The sequence below is a fragment of the Eulemur rufifrons genome, chromosome 7, assembly GCF_041146395.1.
Source record: "Eulemur rufifrons isolate Redbay chromosome 7, OSU_ERuf_1, whole genome shotgun sequence".
Classification (NCBI taxonomy): Eukaryota; Metazoa; Chordata; class Mammalia; order Primates; family Lemuridae; genus Eulemur; species Eulemur rufifrons.
In genome coordinates, this window is record NC_090989.1 from 229,364,187 (window position 1) to 229,385,218 (window position 21,032).

Consider the following 21,032-nt stretch of genomic DNA (forward strand, 5'->3'; position numbering starts at 1 on the left):
CTTTGATTTGGGTTTGCAGCCAGTTTTATACTGATTCTTTAGTGTTGGTGACTTGTAAAAACAGGTGTTTGATTTAATTGTAAACTTTGCTTTTGAAATAACTGTACATATATTAAATACTACATAGGTTTGTATTGCTGTGCCTCAAGTGACTGCTACCTTTTTCCGTTTGGTCACTGATGAAAAAACATCAAATCTGCATTTTTATATTTTGGCTAGGGACAACAGTACGTGAATTCCTAGGATAGGATTTCAGCACCAGAGATAAAAATGAAGGATGAGAATGTATTCCTGGACAACACTCCTCAAGTCTAACTATCAAATATACTAAAATCACCTGGCCCGTCTTGAGGAAAAAACAGGGATTGGGTTAAATTCAGGGCAACAAAGTAGACTTTCAGTAAACCAGGAAGCTCATTTCAAATTCCAGGAAAAACTGTTGAGGATAACAACCTTTGCACTTCCTCCCCCAGAGCAGTCGATAATTCACTACTTTGATTTCTTCAGCCCAGTGATAAACCAGTAGTAGGGATGAGAACTAGACCTTTGGTGCCAGCTATTGATTTGGAGACAGAAAAGGCAGGCCACTGATGCCAGCTGTGTTCACTTCCTTATGAGCTGACAAGTAGCCCTGGCAGTGATTATCTCTGTTGATCTTTGGAGCACCCCAGTCCATGCAAGAGAGGTGGTGTGTGTGCAGCATGCAATTACTGGATTAGTATCACAGGCTGAACCTATCCTGTGAAATACCTTTGTCCTCATTGGAAAACAGTACCCCTTCCTGAAGGTGCTTTACTGCCGCATAGTGAAAAAAGTCATGAAAAAAAATTTAGTGTCTAACATTTAAGTGGTACCTTCCCTCCATTTGTATGTTAGGTTGCTGTTTTAAATCTTTGGTATGTATCAGAATCACTTGTGGATATTATCGTAGATGCTTGGCTCATCCCAGAACCACAAGTAGTTGAATTTAACAAGACCCCATGGGAGATTCTGATGAACACCAGAGTTTGAAAATGAATGTTGAAAGATAGTTTTTTATTATTCAGAGTATGGTCCCTGGGTTCTCAGGACCAGCAAGCATTAGCTTCACCTGGGAGCCTCAGACCAGTCCTGCTGAAGCTGACCTACTGAAGAATCTGTGCTATAACAAGGTACCCAGGTGATCTGCATATTAAGTTTGAGAAGCAGCATAATTGACTCCACTTTTAAGAGTCAAGATGGACACCAGGAATTCAGGGCTGTAAGTTCTGGTTAGAGTAGGATAGCCTCATGTGAACATTTTTATCTGGGAGATTGAGTTTGAGGTACCCTGGGGATTGGGTCATTTTAAGGAAGAGTTGTGTTGGTGGATCTCTAAAGCTTTTGAGAATCTAGAGCTTTTCCTACTTTGAAAGGATTCTCTCTCCCCTCCTCTCACTCTTTCCCTTGTTACCACTATAGGGATAGCCTTAAAATAGATTGCAGATGTGGGGCATGAACCTTAGTTGAAGAAAAAGGTTATCTTCTCTGCCCCGCGCGCTTTGTTTTCACAGAATTACATCATAAAAGTACTTGCCTAATTAAAGGAATGTGTGTATAATATGTAATGCATGATGGATACATGAAGGTTATTAACTTATGCCCTTCACCTGCATTCTTAGTCAATAGTTTCTTGAGAATGACTTCCCTACTGCCTTCTCAGCCACTGCCACTTGGTATTTGCTTCCTACTTTTTCCTTGCATCACTGTTGAAGTTCTTCCTGTTAATCTGGAGTTTCTTTTTTCTAGTGAAAATTCAAGAGTGTGGTCTGACAAAAAATCTTAACCATTCCTGCTTTTCCAGTATTGTAAATCCTGCATCTCCATCTTCTAGCACAGCAGTTCCCAAACATTTTTACTTCTGAGACGTTAATGGATCATAGTTACACACTTGCAACTTGTAGGTGTTTGTAATTTCTCAGTGACCCCGTCCCTTTTTCTCTACTTAGAACATAATTTTTGAGTGTTAGAAATAACTTTCAATCTTCGTTTTCATTAAATATGGAAAAACTTCAGTACTTTTCAAGAAAATCATTGCAGCACTTCACAACTCTTCATAATATGTGAAGCTTTGTGGAATAAAGCTGTGTGGAATCTCTGTGGAACTTGCTATGCAGTGGGTAATAATCACTATTTTAGGAAGACTGGCGGCGTACTTATGATTAGGGAAGGAGTGGATAATCTGGGTTAAGTGTCACAGGAAGCATGAGGAAAGGTGGGTTACATGTTAGTGTGGACATAACTTACTGTAGGGCCTCAGGCCTTGAAATGCTTAGTGTTCCACTCTGAGTTTAGACATTGTTTTCCTGTCAAATCTAGGTTAGAAAGAGTACCACTTAAAACAGCTTGTATTTACTCCTGACAATCATTTGGAAGAAATTGGAGGGATTGAGTGTAGAAATGCCCCAAGGGTCCCTCTGACTCTTGTGCCTCAAATTTCAATGGAGAAATACGGAAACATTTCTAATTAGTTTACCACTTCAACTGCTATCTTCATGTTAAGGAATGCCCTACCAATCAATTTGCTTGTTACAGAATTTAATTTAATTTTATTTTATTATTATTTTTTTTTTATATTTTATTTTATTTTATTTTTTTGAGACAGAATCTCCCTCTGTTGCCCAGGCTAGAGTGCCATGGCGTCAGCCTAGCTCACAGCAACCTCTAACTCCTGGGCTCAATCAATGCTCTGCCTCAGCCTCCCGAGTAGCTGGGACTACAGGCATGCTCCACCATGCCCGGCTAATTTTTTTAAATATATTTTTAGATGTCCAGCTATTTTCTTTCTATTTTTTAATAGAGACAGGGTCTCGCTCTTGCTCAGGCTGGTCTCGAACTCCTGAGCTCAAATGATCCACCCGCCTCGGCCTCTTAGAGTTGTTACAGAATTTTATTTTCTACTTTAAACACTTCAATTTTTAAATAGTTATCTTAGTGTTCATCAGTTGTGTATTTAGTCAAGTTGTGCTCTTTTACCTCTTCCATAATTGGTGTTTTTGCTTTGTTTTGTTTTTTTGGCTATTGGAAAATATTTTTGCTCCTTGAGCTGTTTTGTTTGTTTGTTTGTTTGTTTCTTTTTGAGAGTCTCACTTTGTTGCCCGGGTTAGAGTGCCGTGGCATCAGCCTAGCTCGCAGCAACCTCAAACTCCTAGGCTCAAGCAATCCTCCTGCCTCAGCCTCCCAAGTAACTGGGACTACAGGCATGCGCCACTATACCCAGCTAATTTTTCTATATATATTTTTAGTTGTCCATGTAATTTCTTTCTATTTTTAGGAAATACGGGGTCTTGCTCTTGCTCAGGCTGGTCTCGAACTCCTGAGCTCAAATGATCCGCCTGCCTCGGCCTCCCAGAGTGCTAGGGTTACAGGCATGAGCCACCGCGCCCAGCCTCCTTGAGGTTTTTTTAAAAGTTTTTTCTCCCCAGGAGTTCAGAACTAGAGGATGTTCTTTTGGTTGACTTCTCAAATATGATCTTAGTGTGTTAGAATTGTGAATGGTGACAAGTATCACATATTGGGCTGTTTCTGGGGAAATGATAGTTCTGATCCTCAAAGAATTTAGTTTTCTTGTTTCACTGTATCACTGTGAAATAGCCAACTTAACTTTACAAAGCAATAAAGTGGAGACTTAGTTTCCTAGGGCTGCTGTAACAAAGTATCAATTTAGGTGGCTTAAAATAACAGAAATTTATTGTCTCACACAGTTCTAGAGGCTAGAATTCAAGGTTTCAGCAACGCCCTGCTCTCACTGATAGTTCTAGGGAAGCTCATTCCTTGAGCTTCTGTGTTTGCCAGAAATCTTGTTTCTTGGCTGGTAGATGCATCACTCCAGTCACAAGGCCGCTTTTTTCCTGTGTGTCTTCACTGTCTTCCTGCTGTGTGTCTCTGTCCAAATTTCCGTATTATAAGGACACTAGTCATTGGATTAGGGGCCACCCTAATGACTTCATTTTAACTAATTACCCTTTAAAGACACTATCTCCAAATACAGTCACATTCTGAGGTACTGGGGTTAGAACTTCAACATAAAAATTTGGCGGGGGGAGGGGGGTACAACTCAGCCCATAACAGTCAGTTTTACATGTCTTTTGTTAAATTTATTCCTTGATTACCTCTATAAAAGACTCTATTTCCATATAAGGTCACATTCTGAGGTACTCTGGATTAAGATTTCAACATTTTTTTTGAGGGGGGGAGCAAATCAAGCCATAACCCTTGCCGAAATATAGGTGGGCTACAAGGTAATTATTCCTGCTTGATTTCTTTTTTTTTCCCCCCTTGAAATTACTGACAACGCTTCAGAAAGATAAAATAACTTAATGTCTTTACAAACACAAAGTCATGCAACAACTTGCTTTAAAAATTCACCTTTTTCTTGCAGTGGATTCAGGCACTATTTATTAAAACTTGGTGAGAAATTAAATCTAGTTTACAAACTTTTTGCTTAAGTCATTAGGTCACAGTAGCAATGATACATTTTTGGTTTTGATGGCCAGTAGTGTTCCATATAGCTAATATGGAGTGATTCTTAAGAATTTATTGGGGTCTAGAGGAGATGCTGACATCAGAGGCTGTGAAGTAATAAAAATGGTTTCAAAATCACTAAATGCATTGCTATGAGTTTTAATAGTTTGACTAGAACATCCTAAAGTTGTAGAAAGATAAGATTTAAGAGAAGTATTTCAATATCTTTTTCTATTTTTTTCTAGTTGGAAAATGGATATACTTTATTTGACTATGATGTTGGACTGAATGATATAATTCAGCTACTAGTTCGCACAGACCCAGATCTTCTTCCTAGCACATCTACACAGACTGATAGAGAGGCCAAACCCTGTTCTAATAGTCCACCTAAAGTAAAGAAAACTCCACGGGTGGGACCCTCCAGTCAGCCATCTACATCAACTCATGCCTGTCTTATTGATCCTGGCTTTGGACTATATAAGGTATGTTGTCATCTTCATACTTGCTAGTTGTGAGAATACAGATGTCTCTTCTCTTCAGGCTGTGGTGAATAAGTAAACATTAATTGCCATTTGAAAGTAAAGATTGGGCTGTTAATATTACAACTTTTAAAAGTAGTGTTTAAAAAATGCTGTGAAATATATAGACAAATGTGTGAAATGTGTATATACGATTTAAAGAATAATAAAGCAAACACCTGTGTAATTCCACCAAGGTTAAGAAGTAGAATGGTGCCAGTACCTTTTTAAAGCCTCCTGTGTGCTCCTACCAGAACACATCTCCCTCTATCTCCCTAAGAGGTAAACCACTTATTCTGACTTACGATCATTTTCTTGTCTTTCCTTTAGTTTTGCTACTTATGTACGTCTCTCTAAACAATGTTTTGTCTATAGTTGAATTTTATGTAATAGAATTCTACTTTTTCTCAACATTAAGAGATTATGATGCATATAGCTGTATTTTATTCCTTTTCACTATTATGATCCATTTTACTAACATGTCACAGTATATTTATCTAATCCATGATTCATAGATCTCTGGGCTGTTTCCAGTTTCGGTTGTTTTAAACAGTGCTGTTTTGAACCTTCTCTGTGTGTCCTGGTGCATGTGTTCAAGAATTTCTTTAGAAATTTCTACCTAGGAATAGAAATGCTGGTTGTTCACTCACAGGATACTTCAAAACTGCTTTATTTTGTTCCACTGGTCTACTTTGCCTATCTCTGTGCCCATACTGTTCTAAGTACTGTAGCCGTCTAGACTTTTTTGATATCTCCCTTTCTTCCATCTCCCAAATTTCTTTCCTCTTTCAGGGTATCTTGGTTTTTTTGGCTTTTAATACTTGCATATAGAAATTTTAGAATTAACTTGTCTCAAAGCTTTACAAGTAATCTTCGGGGATTTCAATGGGGATTACATCTATAGATCAGCTTGGAGAACTGACATCTTTACGATGTTGAGTCTTTTAATTCAGGAACTTGATAGACCTCTCGTTTAACTTGGATTTTTGATGTCTTAGTTCTCTTTACATATCTCGTTGATTTATTTCTGGTAGCTGTTGGGGTTTTTGTTACTATTATAAATGGTTACCTTTTTAAAACTGTATAGAAATAAAATTGATTTACTTACTGAATTTTGTATCCAGCAGCCTTTTCAAATTCTAATAAGTTGTGTAGAAATAATTGAATGGCAGTTTTAATTTATCCTTTCCTATCTTTATAACTTGTCAGTTGGGATAAATGCGCACCTAGACTCAGTTTTTCAAAGCATTTAAGACTAAAAATTCGTATATGAAGTGAATTATTTAAGAATATTCGAGGCCGGGCGCGGTGGCTCACGCCTGTAATCCTAGCACTCTGGGAGGCCGAGACGGGTGGATCGCTGGAGGTCAGGAGTTCGAGACCAGCCTGAGCAAGAGCGAGACCCCGTCTCTACTAAAAATAGAAAGAAATCATATGGACAACTAAAATATATATATACAAAAAATTAGCCGGGCATGGTGGCGCATGCCTGTAGTCCCAGCTACTCGGGAGGCTGAGGCAGTAGGATCGCTTAAGCCCAGCAGTTTGAGGTTGCTGTGAGCTAGGCTGACGCCACGGCACTCACTCTAGCCCGGGCAACAGAGTGAGACTCTGTCTCAAAAAAAAAAAAAAAAAAAAAAAAAAAGAATATTCGAATTGAGATAATTTGGGATCTGTGGAAAAATGCAAACAGGTCCATATATGTACATGGAAAGATTTAAAAAGAGATAAAGCAAAGAGGTTTGTCTCACCAAAAAAGAGTACCGGACTTGGGTGGCTGATGAGTTGTTTTAAACCTATAAGAGATAGGTAATTATTATGTTACCTAAATTGACTCACAGCGTAAAGAAGGAAAGCTTCCTGTTGCTTTATAAATTTAGTTTAACACTGATCCTAAAACATGACAAAAAGCACATCAGCATCACTAACATATTGATGTAAAACTTAAGTTATATTTAGAAAATAGAGTTATGACTGCATATTGAAAGGACATTTCTTTGACTATGGTTTGTCAAAAAGTAGGCATAGTTCCTTGGAAAGTGTTTTGGTATAATTCATTATACTAATAAACCACAGAAAACAAATTATTTAATTTAAAATGTTTTCTGCATTTAAATACAAATTTGAGTTCATTCCTGATTTTTAAAGAGGATGCCCTTGGTAAGAGGCACAGTCGGAATAGATGAATATTTTAAGCCATACTCTGATTCACATTTATTAGTGTGGGAAAAAACCAGAAGCATTCCCATTAAAGATGGGAGCCACAAAAGGAAGCCAATTAATGCTGCTGTTATTTAACTTATATCTAGAAGTGCTAGATAATGCAATTAGGCAGGAGAACAAAATAAAGTGTAAATATTGGAGAAGGCAATGTTTTTGCTTATGGATATCTGGAAAAGCTGAGAAGACATTTTAGAATGTTACGAGCAATCAGTAAAGTGGGTATTTTCAAAGTTAACATTGAGCTTCTAATAGCTTTCCTTGGTACATCAATTAGTAAAAGAGGGAAAAAAACATTTACAATAACAAAAGGTAAAGTCTGGGAATAAATTAAGTCTTATATAAATGAAAACAGTACTATGTAGTGCTCACAATTGAAACAGGATTTTCAGTACTGAAAGCCAACTTGCCATTTTGTCCACATCACCCACTGATTTCATGCCTTTTTCAGATACCAGTACTTCCTACATTTCTTACATTGTTGCTTTTAAAAGAAATGTTTTAGCACAGTTTTATATTTATAGCAAAATTGGGAAGATCGTATAGAGTTCTCATATATACCACAACCAGTTTCCCCTATTGTCTCAAATTAATATAGTATATTTTTTTTACAACTAATGAATCATTATTTCCTTACCTTTTACCTAAAGTCCTTTTTCTGTTCCAGAATTCCATCTTGAATACCATACTGCACTGAATTGTCACATCTCCTTAGGTTCCTCATGGCTGTGACAGTTTCTCAGGCTTTCTTTGTTTTTTGATTACCTTGTCAGTTTTGAGGAGTTCTGGTGAAGAGTTCTGGTCAGGTATTTTGTAAAATTTCCCCCTATTAAGATTCATTTGTTGTTTTCCTCATCATTAGACTGAGTTTATTGGGGGGGGGAGGAATACCACAGAGATAAAATGCTATCATGACATATCTAGGGCCCATACTAGCAACATTTTATTTGCTAAATATAACTTAGGTTTTACATCAATAATAACACTGTTAACACTGATATGAACCTTAGTCAGCTGGCTGAGGTAGTGCTTGTGAAATTTCTCCACTGTTAAATTATCTTCCCTCCCTTTCTATACTGTACTGTGTGAGAGGAAATCACTATGTGTGGTCCACACTTGGAGTGGGGAGTTACGTATTTCTCTGCCTTGTTGGCAGAGTATCTACAAAAATTATTTGAAACTATTCAACATAGGCCGGGCGCGGTGGCTCACGCCTGTAATCCTAGCACTCTAGGAGGCCGAGGTGGGCGGATCGTTTGAGCTCAGGAGTTCGAGACCAGCCTGAGCAAGAGCGAGACCCCGTCTCTACTAAAAATAGAAAGAAATGATATAGACGGCTAAAAATACATATAGAAAAAATTAGCCGGGCATGGTGGTGCATGCCTGTAGTCCCAGCTACTTGGGAGGCTGAGACAGGAGGATCGCTTGAGCTCAGAAGTTTGAGGTTGCTGTGAGCTAGGCTGACGCCACGGCACTCACTCTAGCCTGGGCAACAGAGTGAGACTCTGTCTCAGAAAAAAAAAAAAAATATTCAACATAGATTTGTCTTTTCTCTCCCACTTATTTATTCAGGCATTTATTTATGTCAGTATGGACTTGTGCTCAAATTGTTCCAGTTTTGGCCATCGGAAGCTTGTTTATTTGGCTGCTGTGTCCCTTTGACATACTCCCATTATTGTGGAGTGTTTTATTTTTCTTAAGTATATTCTTTCTGGCACTACAAGATGCTTCAGGCTTATCTTGTGCATTTCCTTCTTCAGTCCTAAAATACACCATTTCTTCAAGACACCCTGGTTTCAAGACACCCTGGTTCGTTTAATTGGTGAATTATATTAGAAACCAAGATCTGGACTCTAGGTATACTCCTTACTTGCTCCTTGCTAACTGGAGTGTCACTGTTTGGGCCTCAGCTGACAGCAAGGAAATATGTGTATGTATATACACATCTATGAATATTTAACCATCTGTATATTAAGCTTATATTTTTGTCTTTTCAGCTATGGTTTAGATTTTAGAAGCTGCTACTTTTGAATTGATTTGGGCAGTGAAAGGATCAATTTGTTTTTGTAGGACTAGTTTATGTATCTGCAGATCTCGATCAAGGTTAAGCAGTTTAGGCCAACTTAAATTCTTTCTGTTTAGCAAACTTCTCAGTATCCCACCTTGCCTCTTCTCTCACAATCTAATGCAAAAGAGCATCGTGAGAAACTACTTCTCTCAGTAGATCTTTGCTTTTTATTTTCAGTGTTAGCACTTTGGCTGTCACTAACTTAAACTCTTTAACATCTCTTCTATTTCATATTATCATATAGTATAGACATTAAAGACTTGAGCTTTGTCATCAGACCTAGTTTCAAATTCCAGATGAGCTGCTGCTTAATTGTGTGAACTGGCAAGTAAATTTTACATTAAGATCCCCTTTCCCCATTTAGGAATACTTTGTAACCTGGCACTTTAACTCTCAAGGCTACCATCTATTATTCCTATGGTAATATATTTAGAGCTACATTTAACCTCCCTTGTTTATTGAAGAGGCTAACAAATTTGTTTGCTCTTTTTTTTTTTTTTTTTTTTGATGAAGCTTAATAATTGTTGTAGGTATCTGAAATTTTGGTGGCTTTATTTTTCATATAGAAGTGCTTATTTCCAGATAGTTCATTCATTCCATGAATATTTGAATATCTAGCATATACCTGTAGTAGGTGTTAGGGATAGAGAGGTAAACAAATGATACTGTCCCCTGTGTTCATGGAACTTTTGTTAGATATTAATTTCTTGACTAAATTGAAAACAGCTTAGAAGCTGCTACTTTGAAATTTGTTTTGAATTTGCATTGAATTTTTCTATTTCCCACAGTGCAAGTCTGAGTAGTTAGCGTATCAAAATTTTGTTAAATTGCTTTTAGGTACACTTTCAAAAACGGAGGTTTTTTGCCTTTATCTTGAATTCTTGCTTATGTCACTTCTACTTTATAAAGATTTTTTCATAGATATAGAGCTTTCTGTGATTAAAATTGCTTTATGGATGAACAAGCAAATTTTTGGACTTCTCCTTTTTGACTAAAATATTCTTTTGGTCCCAAAAGGTGAATTTTCAAATTAAATTATTCAAATTCAAATTATTTCAAATTCAAATTAGTCAAAACTGGCAGAGGTAAAAATTTAAACAATACATTAAAATGAAAATTTAATCTGAAGTTACTATCCAGTATCATTCTTGTTTTGCCCTATTTGATAATTCTGGGCAATATTTGGCCAGTTTCAGGTATTTTCGTATGTTGCAAGAAACTAGATATCACTATCACATCTGGAGAGCCCATGAAAGATTATACAGAGGCTTGGTTCATCCATTCCCATTGTATGTGCATTGAACATAAGTTGAATCTCACTGACTCTAAGAACTGACTTTCTAAAATACTCTAATCACGTAGACCCAGGTACCAGACGACCAGCCCTATAGCCCACAGCCCGCTGACTTTATTCAAACTAGCCAATCTTAGTTTCCCCTGCCTTGCCTTTCCCATGGAAAACACAAAGGTTCAGGGCCCTGCTTTTCCCTAGTTCCTTCTGCCTCCAGACCAAACCTGGTGCTTTCGTATGTGTCCCCTTCTCTTGGGAAAAGTAATTCTTCTTTCAATGACATTAGCCTCTCCATGTTGTCAGTTACCTAAATAAGTTACCATCTCATGGGCACAATTGAGACCCTCCCACACACACAAATTGTTTTCCTCTTTTGTCATACTATCTGCTTTTTTGCTACTCTATTCTGGCTAATTACTTCAGTTCTTTATTTCCACTAGATTACTTAGAAAGTTACCATGGCAGTATCATCTGTTTTCATGTTAATCATATGGGTTTAAATATTTGCTTCTGAACTGGCTTCAAAACTTAAGCTTTACAGTTGGCGTGGTGGCTCGCCGTAATCCTAGCACTCTGGGAGGCAGAGGCTGATGGATTGTTTGAGCTCGGGAGTTCGAGACCAGCCTGAGCAAGAGCGAGATCCTATCTCTACTTAAAAAAAAGAAAGAAAGAAATTAGCTGGACAACTAAAAATATATAGAAAAAATTAGCCGGGCGTGGTGGTGCATGCCTGTAGTCCCAGCTACTTGGGAGGCTGAGGCAGAAGGATTGCTTGAGCCCAGGAGTTTGAGGTTGCTGTGAGCTAGGCTGACGCCATGGCACTCTAGCCTGGGCAACAGAGTGAGACTCTGTCTCAAAAAAAAAAACAACAAAAAAACTTAAGCTTTACAAAAGAGCTTTAACCTGTTGCATGCAGTTTGGCCCATTCAAGTTTTGCCTAACTTAGTGTGTTTATTATGTGCAAAAACTTATGAATTTAAGAGCATTTTTCCCAAACTCTGTTTATATACATTGTGAGTGGTTCACTTATACTTAATGGGACATAAACTTTGTTCTTGTTTCCTATTGTAAATCTAGGTTTACTCAAAGAATGCCTTACCTTCGTGAGCTAGTAAGTTCTATGTATGATGTTTAAGCATAAGCAACAACAGTGTTTTTAGGTTGACCTAGGTTTTTTCTAACTCTGATTTTATTGCCAGATACTGAGGTAGCCAGATGCTAGATCTGCCTGCTAGTTTCTTATATTTGATAGGCAAATTCAGTGTCTCATATATGCCTCTTACTGTTCCATAGTAAGGTTTATATTGCTTGAGATAGTTTTGCTGTTATACTGTTTTAGTATCGACTATATATGATGCATTCTCTGCTACAACAATATTTATGTAGTGCTGTATGAAACCTCTTACGTTTTGATTTGCTATGAAGGAGTAGTAACCTCAGTTTATTCTCCCAAGTATGATGGACCTTAACATTGGTTATTTTTTGTTTTAGCTGTGTTGCCTATAAGAGGCTAAATGTCTATAAATTTGTCAGTGACAGTTATGAAAAAAATGATGGAATGTTATACATATGTCCATTTAATACGGGGATTAATTTATGTAATGTATAACATTACATCTGATTTCTTTGTCATAACTAGCATGGTTGGCTCTTAGGTTTTTTCCTTTTCTCCTAAACTCTTCATTCTTACATTGAACGTTATCTTTCAAGCTATTTCATTGCTACCATGTTCATTACATATACTGCCTTCAGTTAAACGTTGTAACTCTTCTGGTAGTGATAGTTACTCTTCTCGTAGTGATAGTTACTACTTTTTGGTTTTGTCTGTATTCTCTTTCTGTGTCAGCTTGGTGGTTTGAAAGCTTATATTTTTAGTACCATATTTCTAAGTTCATCACTTACCTTTAAAGTTCTTAATTACCTGTCTATATCAAGGTGCATGATATAATGGCAAGAAAATAAGCTTCAAAATCAAGATGTTTTCAAATCCTGGCTTTATATTTCATTACCTTTCACCTAGAGCAAGTTAAATTCTCAGAGCCTTTGTTTCCTTATCTTATAAAGTAAGAATTATTAAGCTTGTTAAGGTTAAACAAACATTTAAGTAAGGAACCTTAAATAATACCTGACATATGGGTATTTAACTTTTAGTATATACTTTTCCCACAAGCTATACAATCTGTTAGAATTATATTAGACTTCTTAAGTGGTCTCTTATACTCCCACGTAAGAGCTAGCTTTGATGAAATGATCTTGTGTTGATAGATTTTTTCCTTTTTTAAGGATTTAAAAAAGCTGAAGAGATCTCTCTTGGTTATTGTCTTGAAAGGGCCTTGACCTTTTAGACAGTGTCCTTAGATTTTTTTTCTGGAGAAGAATTTTACCTGCTTCCATTTCTTAACTCTTAACATAATTCTATGGTATACCTGTTTTTAAATTGTTTTCCTTTTGTCAGATTGCACAGTTTAGTTCTGGATCAGCTACTAGACTTGACTACATCCATTTTTGTATCTTACAGCCCTGCTTTTATATTTTACCTTTGTTCTTTGAGGTGGCAAATATATTTGCCCTAGTGAGTTACTAACTAGTGATGGAAATTAGCCCATTTTGTATAATGGGTTCACTAGACTCTTCCTTTTGTTCATAATTCTTTCATTTTCAAGGTTTATTTTCTATTTAATACTTTACTGTTTTCTAGTTAGACTTTGTAAGTTATCTTTAGGATTATGAAGAAATTCATGGAACAGATTAATAGCAGTCATAATAGTCTAAGGTCCTTGCTTTTCATTAACATTCTTGATAACTTAAGAGAGTGACTCGTAGATACATAAGAATTATATTTGCAAAAGTCTAGTATAGACATGGGTAAACAGTAGTTAAAACAGTTACTTCATTGAAGGAAATTTAGAAGAAAGTTAATATTTTCATTCTAATAAATGAAAGACTGAAGATGTAAGAATCCAGAAAGAATAGTTTTGATATAATCACTTTAAACATGAGTAGCTTCAAATATTGTTTACCGTAATAACTCTCAAATAACTTGAGTTATATTAAAGTTTTTGAAGCAGTAGATAAAATAAAGCTTCATTAACTAATTTTAAACTTTTTTTAGGTAAATGAATTGGTGGATGCCAGAGATGTCGGCCTTGGTGCTTGGTTTGAAGCACATATACGTAGTGTTACTAAAGCTTCCGATGAACAGTCACGTGGCAAAACTCCACTGAAGAATGGCAGTTCTTTTAAAAGGACTAATGGAAACATAAATCGTAATTCCAAAGAGAACACAAATAAATTGGACAGTGTACCCTCTACATCTAATTCAGACTCTGTTGCTGCTGCTGAAGACATTATTTATCATATCGAATACGATGAGTAAGTGCTCATGCTATTGAGGACTTCATTCATGTTTTTGTTTATAGAAGCAAAGCCTTCCATTTCAAAATTATCTTAGTCTTTCGGAAGAAATCATTTAGCAGTCATGTTCACTCTGTTACTTTTGTTTGGTGGTTGTAATCTAACAAATAAGGGCCCTTTAACTCTCTGTCATCTCTGGCTCTTAAACGGTTTGTTTTTCAGTATTCTAAAACTTGGTTTAATTTAGGATGTACAGGTTTGTTTTATTAAGTTTTTGATATGTATTTTAGCAGTATTTTAGAATGTGTATTATAACATGTATAGCCATTAGAATGAGGTTGAAATATCTTTAAACAGCTTTTTATTGAGATAATTCACATACAACTTACCTGTTTAAAAGATATAATTTAGTGTTTTTGACATATTGACATGATTGTGCATTACCACAAACTAATTTTAGAATATTTTTATCCCCCCAAAAAGAAATCTCTGGTACCCATTAGCTGCCACTCCCTAATCTCCCTTCCCCAACCAAATGTTTTAAAATGTTAGATGAAAATGGTGTTAAGAATTTGTCTTGAGGGCTTTCTAACACTGAATTATTTTCTGTATCCATTTAAAAAAAATGCATTTAACTTTACAAAAGTTACCATTGGGACTAATTTAGTATTTATTAAGCATGCTAAATGAACTTAAGTCACCACTCAAGTGATACCTTGATATGTATGGAAATAATACCAGATTCTTATCAAGTATGAGAGTTCAAAATCCTAGATTGGTGATGACTTTTTCCCTACCACAAGACAGTATAAAAAGACTTTGGTGTTAATTCAGGTTTCCAGGATAAGGATACCTGGAAAGGAGGGGACAAGAATAGATCCCTTTAATCTTCACTTTTCTGATACTACTTGTGGTTGTGGCTAGCCTACCAACACTGCTTATTTCAAATGAGCCATTATGCTGCTTTTCACCATAGTATTATAGATGGTAATAGAATCAATAACTAGAATGAATATTTAGATCTAAGATTAGCCAGGACTGGCAATATTGGTGAATTGAGGCCGGAGTAGAAAGGAGTTGATTGGAGTTGGTGTGTTGATAATAAGCAGTCTGTGAATTTGTAAGTGCTGTGGCAAAGAGGCAAGTTACTATAGCAGTGGAGGACTTTCAGCTATCTGCTGTCAGCAGGTAGTGTTTTAAGTTCTTGAGTTTTGGCGGCAGAAGGAGGGAAAAAAGTTCTTGAGTTTTAGCCGAGCACAGTGGTTCATGCTTGTAATGTCAGCACTTTGGGAAGTCAAGGTGGGAAGATTGCTTGAGCCCAGGAGTTCAGGACCAGCTTCGGCAACATAGCAAGACCCCATCTCTGGGGGACCAAAAAAAAAAAAAAAAAACCCTAGCCAGGAATGATGGCACGCCCCTGTAGTCCCAGCTACTCGGAAGGCTGAGACAGGAGGATTCCTTGAGCCCAAGAGTTTGAGGCTGCAGTGAGCTATGATTGTGCCACTGTACTCCAGCCTGGGAGACGATGTGAGACCCCTCTGTCACACACACACACACACACACACAAAAAAAAAAATCTTGAGTTTTATCTCTTGAATGATGGGAGAAATAACAAGGAAAACTGCTACCTGTGATCTGATTCTGGCCAATAGAAGAGTTATTGTATGGTAAAAAAAAATATTGTACAGAATGGCACAACATAGAAATAGGGTAAGAAGCTTCAAATACCAAGTAAACTAAGATTGTTTAAATTTTACAGTTTGAGGGGCTCTTAAAGTTGGTTATGGAGTAAGACTATCGGGCCTTGGGGCCACATGTGGCCTTCTGGATCCTTGAGTGTGGCCTTTTGACTGAATCCAAATAAACGGATTTGTTCTGTGAAGTTTGGATTTGGTTGAGAGGCTGCACTTGGGGATCTGGAGGGTCACATTGTGGCCTTGAGGCCGCAGATTCCCCACTCCTGCTTGAGTTTAATGTAATGTTAAAGCACAAAACACATTTGGCTGTTTTTTTTAAATGAAGGGAAAATTCATCTTGTTTAGAATGAAGGTAAAAAATAATCTAAATCCAACATACATGAGAGGACTAAAATTATCTGCCCTAAATAATTTTACATGATGGAATGAAATGTTTCAGTTTCTGGCAACTTAAAGGTATGATAGCTGAACTTTCTTTGAAGAATAAAAGATAACAGAAACTTAGTGGTAGGTAAATGTCATTCACCTCTTTAAAAAGAGAAAAGAACTATATAAAACGTAGTATAAGATATAAGAATAAATGAGGCTGGGTGCGGTGGCTCACGCCTATAATCCTAGCACTCTGGGAGGCCGAGGCGAGAGGATCACTCGAGGTCAGGAGTTCGAGACCAGCCTGAGCAAGAGCGAGACCCCGTCTCTACTAAAAATAGAAAGAAATTAGCTGGACAACTAAAAATATATAGAAAAAATTAGCCGGGCACGGTGGCGCATGCCTGTAGTCCTAGCTACTCGGGAGGCTGAGGCAGAAGGATCGCTTGAGCCCAGGAGTTTGAGGTTGCTGTGAGCTAGGCTGATGCCATGACACACTAGCCCGGGCAACAGAGTGAGACTCTGCTCCAAAAAAAAAAAAAAAAAAAAAGAATAAATGAGCTCCTGGATAAAAGTCCAAGATAACAAAAGGCTGGTGTGAGCACCTGAAAAGAATCATTCTGATCCCATATGGATGTGATACAAAGCTTGGTAAAGTTTCATTTTTTTTTTAGATCATTAGAAAAATGAATTTTAAAGTGAAGTATATGTTGACTTTAGTAAGTCATCTAACAAGTTCTTCCTTGGATGGAGAATGCATTGAAGAGATAGCTAGTGGAGTATATAGCCTAGCAGTAGTGTAATTAAACAGGTTTTTTTTTTTTTTCATTGTGGTAAGTTCTGAGTCAACAGAATGTGGCTCTCAAATAGTTAATACTATAAATCTGTTTTATTAGAAGTAAGGTATCTAAAACAAGCCAGATGATTCTGCTATTGTACTAGACTGGCTCTTCCCTACCTGGAATATTGTACTCTAGCTTCCATGCTTCAAAAACAATATCAACAGGACCTGGTGCATGTTCAGAATAGAACGCAGAATATAAAAATGTAAAACTGTAATGAATAGCAGCTGAAAGAACTAAATATTTCACTGGAAAGACTTGGATTATGATCTCTTATATTTTTAAAGTTCATTCTAGAAGGAAGTTCTGTACGACACAGAAGGCAAGTTTCAGGATAACCAAAACTTCCTACCAGTCAAATCTAAAGATAGAGAATGGTCTGCCTTTGAAGTAGCCAATAAACAAGCATTGGCCATCTTCAGCCATAGACTGGGAGACCTACTAGTGATGGTATGTTGCAAAGATAACTTATAAAGTTAGTGATTGTATTAGATGGCCTCTAACTTCAGTATAATTCTTATTTCCAAAACAGTGTTTCTCAAAGTTACTCTTTTGTACTTTAAATAGGCTTTAAGTACTTATAGGATGCCATCCTATTCCATTTATGATCTGATTAAGTGACACGGTTTTTCTCTTAGTTAACTAACTTTTCATTCTTCCTACTAGAGTAATTTGCTTATTTGGCAAGCCTGTGCATAATCATATCACCAAACCTCCAAGTGCGGCAGTGTAATTTGAACAAGCTGTCATTTAGCAAAGGCAGGGAGGTATTGTACATGGGATCAAGAAATCTACCTCTGGAATTTTTCTGGGATCTGCAGTGTTTATCAGTTTAGAATGGAGCTGTTTAAAAGCTATTTTTGTAGTAAACTACAGATCGGATAAATATTGATATCAGACCAGATTAATTCTTAGTCTTTGAAGTGAATTTGATTAAAACAGAATTGCTTGCTGAATCAGACCAAGATAAATAGATATTTTCTTGCATGTTTAACCAGTATTCCAGACAACAGAGTTAAAAACAATTTGCAGTCTACAAGGAATGGTAGGTATTACAGATTTAATTCTTGGTAGAAGAGTTTCAAAAAACCAAACAAAAAAAATACTGAAGACATAGTAATGGACATCATTGTAAAATATAAGCAAAATCATTTCTTTCCTAATCTGTCTCCTTTTTGTTCCCCTCAAAGATACAAACACTGTAAGATCATGAAAAAAAGGTTAAGAGACTTGAGATGTTTTAAAATTTGAATTTTACTAATTGTTTGTAAACGTCTCTTTTCTACAGATTTCTTGCTGAACATAGGCGAATTTTTGAAGGTTTCTTGTGAATATTCCATAGTTTTTTAATCTTAAGGCCTAGATTAGGCTGTCAAGTCTATGGTTCACATTTTGCCACAGATACTGTAAAACAAAGGTTAACATAGAGGTACCTGGTACAAAGTAGATATTTGTGGGGTTTTTTCCCTGAATGCTAGTCTATATCACTCATCTATCATCACCCTTGTTCTATTAGAACTCAACCAACCTAATCATTACTTAGGGAGAAATTTGACAGTTAGGATTATTAAATTTAGACCCTAGAGATTTAGATTCCAAGGAATTCTTAAATCATTTTTAAATGTACCTGTTTTAGTGGGCATACACAACTTGGCTGCGAGGAGAGCTACCTTACCCCACCCCATGCCCTCATTACTGGGGAGAGACCATAACTGAAAAACTCTGTTTTTAGTATTTTGGACAGAAAACAAAAGGGAGTTGAATTTAAATGTAAGCAAAATGTCAAGGTAATAGAGGCAATTATAAATCATGAAGTGGTCAACAAAAGAAAAAAGAGAATATCAAAATTTTTCTTCATTTCAGTAAGCTTGTACTGTTCACTTTTATAGTTCCCTAAATGTTGCTTATTCCCATCAATTATCCTCTCTATAGTTAAGATAGTAAAAGTTAAGGTTAGTATTTTTGAGGACTCTGAACATCTAAAGTCACAAAACTGTGACTGTAGTCTTGTGAGAGTAGAGACCCTGAAGCTATTGATCAAGAGCCATGATGTTGACCAAAGGCAAGTAGTAGTCTTGAAGGACAGTCATTTCCTTAGTGTTTTTAATAATGTTTATGGCATAGCTTACAATATCTTAGATAATGTTAAGTCTCATGTGCCAGGCTCTGAGCATGACTTCTTACATGTATGCTGCATAATCTTTAGCATGACTATGTTAGTTACATTAACCATCGTGAGGAAACCAAGCCTTAATTATATAACTTGCCAGAGTTCACATCAATTAAATTGTCTGACTCCAGAGTTAATCAATATGCAGTATTGTCACTCAGCTCAGACATGGTACATATAATTTGTAATAGCCTATACCTCATTGCCTTCAGAGGTCAGCCATTTTATATAAATAGCAATTTTGACTTAAAGACTTGCTTTAGATTTTGCCTAGGATTTAAAGCAAAAGTACACATACAACTTCTGAGTTAAGCCATAGGTAGGTATGTCAGCAACTGAGGCTATCCCACTGAATTTTATCTGTATTTATCATTTGGCTGCTTTATCAGTAGGCAAATGCTAAAATCTTTATCTCTTATATTAAGAAACACCTATTGTCAGTGGATTTAGTTTAAATTGGTTTTAATACCTAGACTAGTGGTTCTCAACCTTGGCTACACATTGTCTAGGATGTTTTCAAAAATATCAGTGCCTGGCACCTATCCCCAAAGAACTTCTAATATTATACAGTCCTTCTGAGTGCCTCCTCTCCAGCCCAGGCATAGGTGTCTTCAGAAGTTCTTCCCCTGTGATTCTAATGTGCAGCTATGGTTAAAGCCTTAGACCAGTGGTTCTGAAAGTATGTATGGTCCTTGGTCAGGAGCATTAGCATCACTTGTTAGAAATACAAATTTTTAGGCTCACTCCAGACATGATGAATCGATCTCTGGGACTAGCCCAGTAATCTGTGTTCTCATAAGTCCTTTGGGTGATCCTGAGACACACTCAAGTTGGAGAACCACTTGTTAGTAGACTCTTTTTGACTCAGCTTTATCCATTGCTATTAGACAACTGCTACTGAAGAGCAATATGGGGGAAAAGAGTTGATATGTGACAATTTAATTAAATATAGTAAATATTTAAAGGCCAAAAATGATATGCATGACCTGAAGAATCTGGGTGTTCATCCTTATTTTAGCATGTTAGGTGGTCTGTGGCTTTTTTTCTATTTTGTTTCCATATAGACAAAATTATTAGAACTCAAAGTCTTTTCCAAAATTATATTTCATTCAAGCTAAATGACCTGTAGGTGACTTTAAATGAAGAACCATTTCTCCACTGTACAGTCTTGACTCATATTAACTTTGCATAAAAAGTAGCATCTATAATGTGTTTATGGGTGAATTTATCTATGAAATTCTTTTTTTTTTTTTTTTTTTAAGTTTTTTGTTGTGGGGTTTTTTTTTTTTTTTTTTTTTTTGAGACAGAGTCTCGCTCTGTTGCCTGGGCTAGAGTGCCATGGCTTCAGCCTAGCTCACAGCAACCTCAAACTCCTGGGCTCAAGCAATCCTGCCTCAGCCTCCCGAGTAGCTGGGACTACAGGCATGTGCCACCATGCCCGGCTAATTTTTTCTATATGTTTTTAGTTGTCCAGCTAATTTCTTTCTATTTTTAGTAGAGATGGGGCTCTCGCTCTTGCTCAGGCTGGTCTCGAACTCCTGACCTTGAGTGATCCTCCCACCTCAGTCTCCCAGAGTGCTAGGATTACAGGCGTGAGCCACCATGCCCGGCCCTATGAAATTCTTGAGTAGGGGGAAAATACTATGTAATTGTTGACTATTTATTCTGAGATCTAGTTCTGGTTTTCCTGTTAAATTAGGCTCTTAAATATGCCAGTCAGTTCTCCTAAGACAAGCCTCCTGAAGTTGAGATAGAGTTGAACTAGATCTCAACGTCTTCCCTGTTATAAAATGCATTTCTTTGAAATGTTAGTCGATTAAGCAGCTCAGTCTCTGGTCACTACAATATATTCAGTCCACAAATTTTCAATCATTTCAAAGTTTCTCTAAAACATTGACGTAAAGTTCTTAATCGTATGGTCTAGGCTTTGAGTTTTAGGCCATAGTTCTACAGTACCATCTGTTCTTTTATTGTCTTACTACTGGGAATTTAATGTGTACTTTTAGTCAGTCTTATAGGCC

General features: G+C 36.7%; 1 protein-coding gene across 2 annotated transcripts in view; it reads left to right on the forward strand.

Annotated features, from left to right (window-relative positions):
* Nucleotides 1-21,032, forward strand: part of UHRF2 (ubiquitin like with PHD and ring finger domains 2) — a 75,262-nt gene that overhangs the window by 1,671 nt on the left and 52,559 nt on the right. The window contains exons 2-3 of one of the 2 annotated variants that reach the window (XM_069476467.1): nucleotides 4,728-4,964; nucleotides 13,692-13,951. In XM_069476467.1, the coding sequence (XP_069332568.1) occupies nucleotides 4,728-4,964; nucleotides 13,692-13,951 (497 nt within the window). The remainder of the gene's footprint in view (nucleotides 1-4,727; nucleotides 4,965-13,691; nucleotides 13,952-21,032) is intronic. The other variant, XM_069476469.1, reaches the window with a different exon arrangement.